Genomic DNA, 12,457 nt, shown 5'->3' on the forward strand with positions numbered 1-12,457 from the left:
CTAATTAACTTCCTTGTACCCTAATTTCTTGATCTGTAAAATGGATAATCATAGTAGTGCCTACCTCATAGCACTATGAGGATTGTGAGGATTAAATGAATTAATTCATATCAAGCTCATTTTGTAATAGTGCCTGGACACAGCATTTAGTAACAACCTTCCACCTAAATACAACCTTGTTGTTTCATGTTTCTTTATTGTCTTCATAGATTATCATTCATTTTCACATCTAGTTACAACTATGTTAGTTGCAATCATAGTGGACATAATTTTTATGTCTTTAAAAACCACACATTTCATAAATGTAATTTTAAGAGCCACCCAGTATTCTACCCAGAAAATACAAGCCTGAATGACAGTTTTATCAATGCTTTGGATGAGAATAGGTGGCAAGCTTCTTAGATCTTCAGAAGACACAAGATTGGGAAGAATAACTAATTGGATGACATAAATAAGATTCAGAAAGATTTCAATGGCTTGGAGCAAGGGGCTAGAACTAACAAGATGAAGTTTAATAGGGATCAATATAGAGGTTTGTTCTCTGGCCAAGTGCCCACGTACAGGATGAGAAGGGAGGAGAAAGGCCAAGGGTTGTCACTGACAGCAAGTTCAAAGTGGATCAGCAGAGTGACAGAACTGGCCAGATACTTCAGCCATGCGAGGGAGGGCAGAAGGAAAAGTGAATCTTCTAGAATTAAAGATAGGGTTGCTAGTAGAATTCATTCTTTCACTCAGTTGTTCAATGGGCATGTTGAACTCCTTCATGTCTTAGGCCCCTCTGTGGTAGGAGAAAGACCTGTAAAGTGGGAGTCTCAGTCTGGTGGGTGAGAGAGGCAACAAACAACTAAAATATAGTATTTATTACATTATTATTATTCAGTTCAGTTCAGTCGCTCAGTTGTGTCTGACTCTTTGCGACCCCATGAACTGCAGCACGCCAGGCCTCCCTGTCCATCACCAACTCCCAGAGTCCACCCAAACCCATGTCCATCGAGTCAGTGATGCCATCCAACCATCTCATCCTCTGTTGTCCCCTTCTCCTTCTGCCCTCATCTTTCCAAGCATCAGGGTCTTTTCAAATGAGTCAGCTCTTCACATCAGGTGGCCAAAGTATTGGAGTCTCAGCTTCAACATCAGTTCTTCCAATGAACACCCAGGACTGATCTCCTTTAGGATGGACTGGTTGGATCTCTTTGCAGTCCAAGGGACTCTCAAGAGTCTTCTCCAACACCACAGTTCAAAAGCATCTTTGTTCTTTGATGCTCAGCTTTCTTTATAGTCCAACTCTCACATCCATACATGACCACTGGAAAAATTATTATATTACTATTACCTTTATTATTATAAGTTACCTTTTAAAATGGAGATGTCCTTAGAATGCCATGAGAAACACAGAAGGAGCATGTAACTGAGAGTGGGGTCGAAATGGGTAAGAACAGGTTTAAAAGAGCAGGTCAGGCTTTGACAGACACTTGAAGGGGCAGGGAGAGTTGTCCAGGCTGGCCAGGCAGGGATGGACATTCCAGGCAAAGAGGATGGTGTGTGAAGTACACAGGACTGTAGAACTAAGATGCTGTCCTGAAGTTGGGAAGAGCAAGATGTTGACTATGGAGGAGAGGAATGAAAGGCTGGAGAGGTGGGATTCCAGGGCCCTGTGCACTATAGGAAAGAGGTGAATTTTACACTGGAGAGGATACTGATACCAGGCGGGCAAGAGACCAGAGGGTAACGAGATAAGGCTGGCACTTAGAGACTTCTGTGTAGCAGGTGGGAAATTGTTTGAGGGGACATAAGACTAGAGGCAGGGAGACCAGTTAACTGTGTAGCAGTTTGGGGGAGAGATGATGTAGGCCTGAAAGAAGACAGTATTTTGTGTGTGTGTGTGTATGTGTGTGTGTGTGTGTGTGTGTGTGTATGTCTATACAGAGAAAGAATTGAAGAGATATTTAGGAAGTAGACAAAGCTGAGTGTGAGACAGGATGTGTTGCTTGAGAGAGACAGGAAGAGTCCTAGATGACTCCTAGGAGTCTATCTAGTATCCTTTAATGAGATGAGGAGTTAAAAGGGAGATGGGTTTGGTGTGAGGACATAGAGCTAAGGAATTTATTTGTGAACGTTGTGTTTGAGAGGCCTGTGGAACAGTGTGGAACAGCCAGGTGTGTTCATGAGGCATCCAGAGTTGAGGGCCAGGACCTCACAAGGACGAGAGGACCACCAAGTCAGCTTCTTGCCACTTCTGCCCTGTTTCTCTCCCAAGTCCCATGCCCTCAGAGGGTACCTTCCCAATTGCTCTCAACAGTGGATGAAGGCCAGGTACCCCCAGTATTCAATACTGAACTCAAACCACCAACTGTACTGTCAGGCAGTTGTCACCAAGGACAACCAGGTCCCCCTAAATTGTGCACCCAGGAAAGTCCTTTTCTTTTTTAAGCCAAAGAATAACAATAACATCTCTAGAGAATCAGAAGGAAAAGGGTAACAACAAGCAGATGCCATAGTTTACATCAGGTCTGTTCACAGGCTCCCTTTTCCCCTTCTCTAAAAATGGAGTCTTTCTGACAGTCTAAGAAGCATATATTTTAGCAGTTATTATAAATGCCTGAGTTGAGGCATTTAAAGGAAAACAGAAGTCAGAGCTCTGTGGAGGAAAAAAACCAACACCTAGAAGAGAAGTTGAGGTAACATTACTGCTGCTTTGGTCCCAGCATGACAATGCTTCTTCATGCCTGACACCCAAGATATAATTTTGTGTATGACAGGTGTCCATTCTTGTCAATCATCCCTGCTGGGCAAGTGATGGGAGCAAAATCTCAGTTGGCAACAGGGGTGTTAATAATCACTACTGACTTGTAAGGAGACATTTCATAAACTTCCTTAGCAGAGTTCCTATGAGAGGGTGATTGGCAGGGACCTAGCCTCTTGGAATGTGCCTTGCATTCACGTGTGCAATTCTGTTGAAAGCTTTGATGGGAACAGATACCATCTTCTGGTGCTCAAGCCACTATAAAAGTGTTCTTTGTATTGAAAACAGGGTGATGTGAGTTGTATCTCTAGAGTAATGCAGGAGAGGAAGCAGTTCCTAGTCAAGAGGCACTATAGAGGTGATCAGTTGCCTTTGTCCACTCTTGGTTGGCTTCACCAAAATGGCACTATCTGTTTGTCATCCCATTTTGGCTTCTTTTTTCCTTTCACATAAGTCTGGTTTCCCCATCCAAGATTTTGCCCTGAGTTCTGGGAGGAGAAGCAGGGAGTGTGGCCTAGTGGAGGGGATGGGTGCTGGAAAATGGGTGACAGGACAAGCCAAAATTTTCCAGACTTCGTTCACTGGAACAGCATGTTGGTAAATAGATTTGGGAAAATCCCTCTCTTTACTGTAGATTCACAATGGAAAGTCTCTGAGAAGCCCTGTAGTGGCTTAAGCCCTTCTTAAATTTGTCCTAGGGGCTTCCCTGGTGGCTCAGAAGGTAAAAAAATCTGCCTGCAATGTGGGAGACCTGGGTTTGATCCCTGGGTTGGGAAGATGCCCTGGAGAAGGGAATGGCAACCCACTCTAGTATTCTTGCCTGGGGAATTCCATGGACAGAGGAGCCTGGTGGGCTACAGTCCATGGGATCACAAAGAATCAACACAAATGAGCAACCAACACTTTCTCTTTTCACTTAAATTTTTCCTAGCATTTCCAAACCTCATGCAATCAGAAATCTTGCTTTCATGTCTATTCAATCCCCATGAATGTGAATGGTTATTTGTCATCCATTTTAGGAAATGTTGCTAGAGATCAATAATAAGGGTTGGCTACATAGCATTGTTTTTTCCCTTTCTCTATTGGTACAACTTGGGGCCAAGCAGAAACCTTTTTCTCCCCTTGGCCTCTGTTTTTTAACACATTTCTAGAATGTCTGAGTCCATTGATCTGCTCTAGTTTATAGAGTTAAGGAGGAAAATTGTATCTTAACTTAATAACTAGGAATCCCTCCTGACCTTGGGGTCATGACTATGATTACCAGATGACTGGCACTCTCCAGAACAGGGGCTAGAGAGAGACAAGGTGTAGGACACTGAGTCTGGCGTAAGCACAGGACTGCTCCTAGAAACTAACACGTTTCCTGACATATGCTTATTTTCTTTCTCTTGTCTGCTTCCCCTAACAGTGATTTGTCAGAAAATAAAAGCCATTCTGGAGGCTTAAAGGTCCTAGAGAAGCAGGTGTTGAGTTTATAAAGAAAAGGCACAGGGGTTCCATATTGGAGGCAGTGGACTGGTGGACAGTCTTCTGGGTCCCGAGTGGGAATAGGAGATATTTCCAATCACTGCTTGGTGCCTTGGTACATCTGAAACCTTAAAGTAACCCCGGAAGTTGAGCTGACTCTCATCTTACTCTTTGCCTGTCTCCTCTCCATCTAGGAATTAAAAATTCACCATCCGCCTGCCCTTTTAGTTACTAATATTTTCTCTCCCCAAACCCCATGTTTCCATGAGCCAGGGCTGTTTGAGCAAATCCCATTTCTCTGACACCACCTAAGGGGTTCTTAACTCAATTCCCATCTCACTTCCCATCTGTGGGAATGAGGAGATATTTTTCCCTCATACTACCAATTCTTCGACACCAGTTGGGTGTCCTACAAGCCAGCTCATTCAGTTCTGACACTCCTGGGGAATAACATCAGATTCCATGGATTAAGAGCCCAGTCCCACAAGACTGCTCCCCTTCCAGTTTTCCCAGATGTCCCTCATTCTTCTGACCGGCTGGCTCTAGGTAGAGCTCCCCACAATCCTCTCCTTGGGTTTGATTAATTTGCTAGAGTGCCTGACAAAACTCAGAGAAACATTGAAATGACTAGATTACTGGTCTATTATAAAAAGATACAACTCAGAAACAGCCACATAGAATATGCATAGGGCAAGGTATGGGGGCCAGGCTTCCCTGAGTTCTCTGATCACCCACACTCCCCAAATTTCCACATACTCACCAACCTGGAGGCTCTCTGAACCCTGTCCTTTTGGTTTTTATGGAGGGTTCATTACACAGTTGTGTGAAGTTGCTTCAGTTGTGTCCGACTCTTTGTGACCCCATGGATCATAGCCCGCCAGGCTCATCTGTCCATGGGATTCTTCAGGCAAGAATATTGTTGTCATGCCCTCCTCCAGGGGATCTTTACAACCCAGCGATTGAACCCACATCTCTTACATCTCCTGTATTAGCAGGTAGCTTCTTTACCACTAGTGCCACCTGGGAAGCCCCCATTACACAGTCACAATTGATTATATCATTAGCCATCAGTGTGTGCATGCATGCTAAGTCACTTCAGTCATGTCTGAATCTTTGTGACCCTATGGACTGTAACTTGCCAGGATTCTGTGACCTCCAGGCAAGAATGCAGGAGTAGGTTGCCATGCTCTCCTCTAAGGGATCTTTCCAACCCAGGGATCTAATCTGCAACTCCTGTACTTAGCCATTGGTGATTGAAATCAATTTCCAGTCCTTCTACCCTCCCTGAAAGGAAGGTTGAGGGGTGAGATTCAAAGTTCCAACCCTCTAATCATATGGGGATAACCGGCCCCCATCCTAGGTGAGGTCCAAAAGTCACTTTGTTAACACAACCAAAGACACCTTTGTGGTTCTCATCACTTAGGAAATACCAAGGGTGTTAGAAGTTCTGTTCCAGAAATGGGGACAAAGAACAAATACGTATTTCTTATTGTAAATCACAGTATCACAAGATACATTCAGGTAATTTTGCACCCTTCCTTTTTCTTTGTTCTTGATTCAGAACAGTTACATTAGCTTCAGTAATTACTTGTTGAGAGGTATAGCCTTGCTCTTTCATTTCCTTGGTTAGCGGTGCTTTTTTGAGTGAGGGATTATTTACTCCCTTCCCATAACCTTCCTTTACAACCTTCCTTTCTCGGGGCTTCCCTGGTGACTGAGATGCCAAAGAATCTGCCTGCAGTGCGGAAGCCCCAGCCAGATCTCCTGCAGAGGACATGGCAGCCCATTCCAGTATTCTTGCCTAGAGAATTCCACAGACAGAGGAGCCTGGCGGGCTACAGTTCATGGGGGTCACAAAGAGTCAGACCCAACTAAGTGACTAACACTTTTATTTTCATGAATTCCTTTAAAAATATGAGATATGACCAAAATAATTCGGAAGTTACTCTTTAGATGAGTTCCTGGGAGCCCATGTGTGTTTGTCTCTTTCCTCCCTCACCTAACTCTACTTCCTCTCCTAGTCTCCTAGAGTGATCAATAAGTGAGCTCTGCGTGCACTGTCAAGGGACAGTGGCAAAGATATGGACTGAAAATAGGGCAAAGAAAGAGAAAGCAGACAAAAGGCAGAAGAGGAGAGGGGGGAGTCTTACGTGGAGAAGGCATTGTTCTGTTTCTCGCATCTGATCCCCTTGCAGTTGTTGGGCTCATCGATTGCTCTGGTCTCATAATAAAAGTAAAGCTGGTTCAATCCATTGGCAAAAGCCAGCAGTACCAGGCAGTAGATAAAGAGGAATTTGAGGATATCGAGCAACATGCGCCCCAAAGAGATCTGCAGAGGCCCTAAGTGGGAGTTGGCTGTGAACAGGGATATGAGACGCAACGAACTTAAAATGTTGGATATCGCAAAGAGAGCTTCTGCAATCAGAGTCGGGTGCCACATTTCCCATTCTTCCCTTGGACGGGAACCATTATACTGAAAGAAATAACAAGTGCAAAATATGAGAGGTACAGCGAGCATTTAGAAAACTTTCCCCTCTTTCCTCCCTTCTGCACCCAAATAAAAACATCAAAGTAAGCATCAAGCATTCATTTATACAACAGGCCCCTGTGACTGGCACTACTGGTCTTTTTTCCCCCCACCCAATCAATACATAATGCTAATAACACTCTTCCTTCCACTCCTATCCAAATATATACTCAGCGCATAGATGTAGAAACATGAATTTCAGAGCAATCATCTGGAGTAACAATCTATGGTTTATTAACAGACATTTTCGAAGTGTGAGTTGACCAGATTGTTGGGGAGTGCCCTAGAACAGAGCCACAGGTGTGCCCAAGGTTGTGGGGCCAAAGTACTCTGTTTTCTAATGAAATTGCAAACCAGCTTTGCTGCCCAAGTCCCTGTTTTGTGCTGAGCACCACGCACAGCTTGCAGTTACTGAAGGACATGGGGTAGGTTCAGCCTCCTCAGTGTGCAGTGTTCACCTTGACTTCCCTGCTGATTGCAGTTTGGGGCTGATTGAGCATCCTTAGAAGGTCATTACTCAGAGTTTTCTGCTGATAGTCTTTTCTCCCATGTGATTACAAATGGCATGTCAGCCTCCAAGGCAATGAATTTAGTGCTGCTCACCAAGTGGTGTATGGATGTATTTTATTGTTGCTTTGATAGTCTTACAAGTTGGAATGTTCCTTTAGCACAAACGATGGACCAGGGGGTTGAACGAGGAGGAGGAGCCAGGATTTCTGGGGTTGGCTGCCCATGTTCCAGTCTTTCCTGAGCTTTCAGCTCCTAGAACATTGGAAGTCACCTTATGGAGAGTTGGCGTCGTTGTGAGACTGAGCTCCAGTTTAGCCTTTGTCACTTAAAACTGCCCCTCTTTCTCTCATTTCACCAGAAAATGAGGATAATATCTACTCCTACCCACTGCACATGTCTGATTATGTACCCATATGTGAAAGTCTGTGTACTCCATAAGGAGAGATGTTATGGAAATACAAGAAATTGCTTTTTACCTTCCCCAAGACAGAAGTAGATTTGCCTTGAATACAATCTGAAGCATATTGCTTTGAACGCTCATCTAAATATCACAATTTCTCAGGACTAAATGTAAACAAGTTTCCTGAGAAAATGTTGCTTCGGGGGCCAAATTATATTGTTAGCATTTCTAAAATGTGCCTCACTTCCAACAACTGAGGAAACTGTGTTATTAAAATCATTTGTGTGTATCCAATATTCCCCACTGTCAGAGGAGTTTGGAGGAAACTTGCCACATGTGTGCTTCTATTTCAAATAGACTTGAGATGGCCAATTGGTTTTATACACTTTTGGCCAAATCTTGTATCTCTCCATTTTTGTTTCCAAAGGAAATATTTGCTGCATAGTTGTGAGAGGTGGACATTGTTATGCCTGTTTTACAAGTGGAGGAACTGAAATCCAGAGAGGCAGAGGGAGCTGCTTAAGGTCACACAGCAACTTGGTAGCGGAGCCAGGACTAAAACTCAGGCCTCTAACCACTCAGTATAGCACTCTTTCTATGAAATGTTACTTCTATAATAGTTGATATCACAGTGCATTTATTAGATAGGCCTTTACTTATTTGGAGTTCTATGTGAATGATGCAGATTCTTTGTTGACAACAAAACAGACCTACATTTTAAAACTAGGGATTATCAACTGGAACATGCATAGCTCACCATTTAGGGTTTTCTCACTCCACAGTCACACCCATAACCACAGGGAAGTCTACTGTCCATGAGTTTGGATTGCAGAACAGTCACAAGTGTGAAAGATGATTCTCATGGAAAATCTATGCTTTGTGTATGTGTTTTTAGAAAAAAATACTATAGAATATGATAGCAGAGAGTAAACTTGGAGCTCATTTAGCATAGAGGTCAGCAAACTTTTTGTGTCAAGGGCCAGATAGTATATATTTTTGGCTTTGTGGGCTATATGGTTACTGTGGCAACTACTCAACTTTTTTCTTCTAGAACTATATATTTATTTATTTTGCTGTGCCAGGTCTTAGTTATAGCACATGAGATCTAGTTCCCAGCTCAGGAATCAAACCATGGCCCCCTGTGTTGGGAGCATGGAATCTTAGCCAGTGGACTGGTGGCTCAGAGGGTAAAGAATCCACCTGAAATGCAGGAGACCCAGGTTTGATCCCTGGGTTGGGAAGATCCCCTGGAGAAGGAAATGGCAACCCACTCTGGGATTCTTGCCTGGGAAATCCCATGGACAGAGGAACCTGGCAGGCTATAGTCCATGGGGTCACAAAAGAGTCAGACACAACTGAGCGACTAAGTACCAGGGAAGTCCCTTCTAGAACTATAATAACAGACAATATGTAAACAAACAGTGGCCCCAGCTTGGCCGGCAGCCCAGTTTGCTGAGGCCTGACTGAGCACAAGTGGTTTTCAAATCAAACTGTGTTCCTTCAAGCCTGAGGGTTCAATAGAAGCATCTGGTGGTCACTGTGGAAACCAGAGAGGAGGCTAGGAAGAGTCATTTCTCAATCCAAACTCATTCCTTTGAGCTCCTTAGTACATTGAAATTCTGCATAAGTTTTAACTTTAAGATGTGGTTCCATGGGAAAAAATTAAAAGGTTGAAACCCATTGATCTAGTTCCATCTTATTTTTCAGAGGCAGTGTCTGAAGCTCCTAGAGGTAGAAGGGTGGCCTGTGGTAATCCAGCTCATAAATATCAGAGCAGGGATTACCTTTGGGTTCCCTGACTCTTCAGAGAGTGATACTGGGAGACAAATGATTTTTCTTATATTCTCAGAGATAGAATGCTGCTTGAAAATTGGCCTCTATGCCTGTTAAAAGGGTGTGAACTCAAAAGCAGAATATGAAAAGGGTTGGCCAAACATGGGAACCCAATAGTAATAAAGATAGGGAGGTGTGTCTTCATCCAAGCATTGGCTGGAGAAAGGGTCACAACTCAATGGGTATCAAAGTTCAGTTTAGTCTGTACATATGGAGTAAGGGAGTGCTGGGATAAATCTAGGTGGTGCTATCCTAGAAGACAAAAAGACAATTACTCTCCATTTTTAGTGTTATCTTGGGGGCACTGAGGGCTAATATTAGATATGTTTGTTCCTTTTGAGTACTTTGGTATGTGCCTTTTGCCTCTTGGTGTTGTAGCCCACGTGAGGTAGAGTGTATATATAAGTGTATATATACATATCGTTGACTACTTTTTCACTCTAATAAAGGATCTTCTCAAGGCCAGTTTCTGTCACAGTGTGTCATACTGCCTCAGTGCAATGATGATCTGAAATTTTTAAAAGGGCCTGGGACCAGCCCTATGTCTTTACTTCATAGAAGTTGGCTCAGCCTACTTGGTGGAGTTCATTTCAGACTGATGTGCCTGCCTGCACAAGTGAACCCAACTGCTCACTGACAATTGCTCATTGTAAATCCAGTCTGCATGTGGCATCTCCTATTTGTAAATTCTTCTTTGTTGTGAAGGGCTCCGACTTCTTGGCAAATACCTTTTTTTGAGTTAAGTATTTGCCAGTGCGGTGCATTTACTCAGCTTAGTGAGCTGATTTATCCTTACACTCTATGGTGAGGAAGTGTCTAGTCCTTGGAAGGCTTGCCAGTGAAGGTGGACAGGGTACGTGATTAACTAATGTTGGGCATCTGTTGACACAATTTCATATCCCCAAGGGTTAATCATTTGATCATTTATTCTACACTTTCCTGTTTAAGCAGAACTCACCAGTTTCTAGATTGATAATGTATTGTCCCTCCAGTGTATAAATACCACTTCCAAAGGAAGAATTTTTTTTGGCAAACAGTGTTACTTAGTCAGCTGAGTGCCAGAATGACATGGATTTCATCCAGGCACATTAACCAGAGATTCAAACATTTTCCTTACCAGCTTTTTCTTGTAAGGAAGTTGTAAGTATGTGTTGAACGATCACCACAAAGTATAAGCATACTCTTAAGCTTCTTTCAAAAATGTTTTAGGACTGCATTCAATATTCACGCTCCATGTAACTAACTCCCAAGGTCTTAAAATTTATGCAATATGCATATTAGAGATGTAAAAATAAACTAAGTTGTTGGCGATTTGGGGGACAGCCATATTCCCATTCTAAAACTCCTTCATGTGGGATTTCACGCCAAAAAGCATGACTGACTAGACAGTCTTGGAGATGGAGTTGTCAGCTTTTCCTCATGCTGGAGAAGTTCACTTCACGGTAGAGACAGTGCAGCCATTCCAGTATCTAATGAGCATCAAATCTGAACTCAGAGCCTGTGACTATCCAGCGTGAGGTGCTGGACATGAAGCTATTTCTCAGGATAATGCAGGCTGTACATTATGTAGGAATAAACATCAAAGTGGGGTGTGTGTGTGTGTGTGTGTGTATATGTGTTATCTGGATTGGTAGAGACATAGAATGGGTGATACTCAAAAAGGTGGATTCATAGCAGCTTGAACGATCATCCTGGTGATAGAAGTGATGCAGGAGGCAAAGACTATTAAAAATCTATGTCTCACACAGTGAAGTTTCTAGGGTTCTACTACCAATCCTACGAAGAACACTTGAGGGAAGTGTGAATATTTGGCTTTGAGAAGAGACAGCTCAGCAGGCTAGGGAGAGATGAGTTCATATCTGAAGCACTTTATGGAGAAGGAACATCTTTGTTCTGTTTGACCCCATGATGAGGAAGGATTACTAATGGATGTGTCACAGGAAGAATAATATTAGAAAAATATAAAGCAGCACTTTTTAATGAAGTGACAAGAGTTGAGAGAGGCTTTTGGAAATTGAGTGAATGTCTTGTCTCTGCCTCATGCAAACATCAGTGGGCTATCTTCTTGGCCAGGATACTGTAGAGAGAATGTAAACACTGACTGAGTGGGTGGGCAGCTGCAGACCTTTTACTGTCAGAGTTGAAGAAGCTAAGAATTCATTTGCAAATTGCTCCATTCTCCACTGTCTGGTTAGGTGGACACTGCTTACAAGCCACTGAAAAAATGTCTATTTTATGGTACCTTTCCATATGGATTGACAGTCTTAACACTTGCCCCCTAAACTCTTTGTGCTCCCATAGCTAAAGCTTACTGTAAACAAATGATTAAGAAAAACAGCAAATATTCCAAGTTACCTTGACATAGGCTACAATCTTCAAGGAAATAGTTGCCAGGTAGAGTGAGTTCATTGCAAAATCCATCAGGTTCCACCAGTCATGGATGTATTCAGTAAATCCACCATCCCACATTTCCTTTATCTCCCCCCAAATGAAACCTGAAAAATGGAGGCAAAAGGTTTATTGCTTCACAGCATCAGACTAGTCATCACAGTGAAAGTGAAAGTGAAATTGAAGTCGCTCAGTCGTGTCTGACTTTTTGCGACCCCATGGACTGTAGCCCACCAGGCTCCTCCGTCCATGGGATTCTCCAGGCAAGAATACTGGAGTGGGTTGCCATTTCCTTCTCCAGGGGATCTTCCCAACCCAGGAATCGAACCCAGGTCTCCCGCATTGCAGGCAGATGCTTTAACCTCTGAGCAGGATCCCCCAAATGAAGAAAGAGGAAATCAATGAATGAATTGGGAGTCAGTGGAGCCCCTAGGAGTGGTAGTAACTTTCTTCTTTCTTTGCTATCTCACCACTCTGTCTTGAACTTGCCAAACTGGATAGACTTTACCTAAAGACGCCTGTATGTTATAGTTTTCTGGATGCTACTCACTTTTACATTGTTACTATAGTTACTGCAATTTAGGGTGTC

The 12,457-nt window shown here is 43.1% G+C and overlaps 1 protein-coding gene across 1 annotated transcript in view; it reads right to left on the reverse strand.

The window, feature by feature from the left end:
* TRPC5 (transient receptor potential cation channel subfamily C member 5) overlaps positions 1–12,457 on the reverse strand; it is a 348,936-nt gene that overhangs the window by 48,390 nt on the left and 288,089 nt on the right. The window contains exons 5-6 of the mRNA XM_005903665.2: positions 11,836–11,975; positions 6,361–6,683 (exon numbers count right to left, since the gene is read on the reverse strand). Of these exons, the coding sequence (XP_005903727.2) occupies positions 6,361–6,683; positions 11,836–11,975 (463 nt within the window). The remainder of the gene's footprint in view (positions 1–6,360; positions 6,684–11,835; positions 11,976–12,457) is intronic.

Source organism: Bos mutus, chromosome X (genome assembly GCF_027580195.1).
Source record: "Bos mutus isolate GX-2022 chromosome X, NWIPB_WYAK_1.1, whole genome shotgun sequence".
NCBI classification, from domain to species: Eukaryota; Metazoa; Chordata; class Mammalia; order Artiodactyla; family Bovidae; genus Bos; species Bos mutus.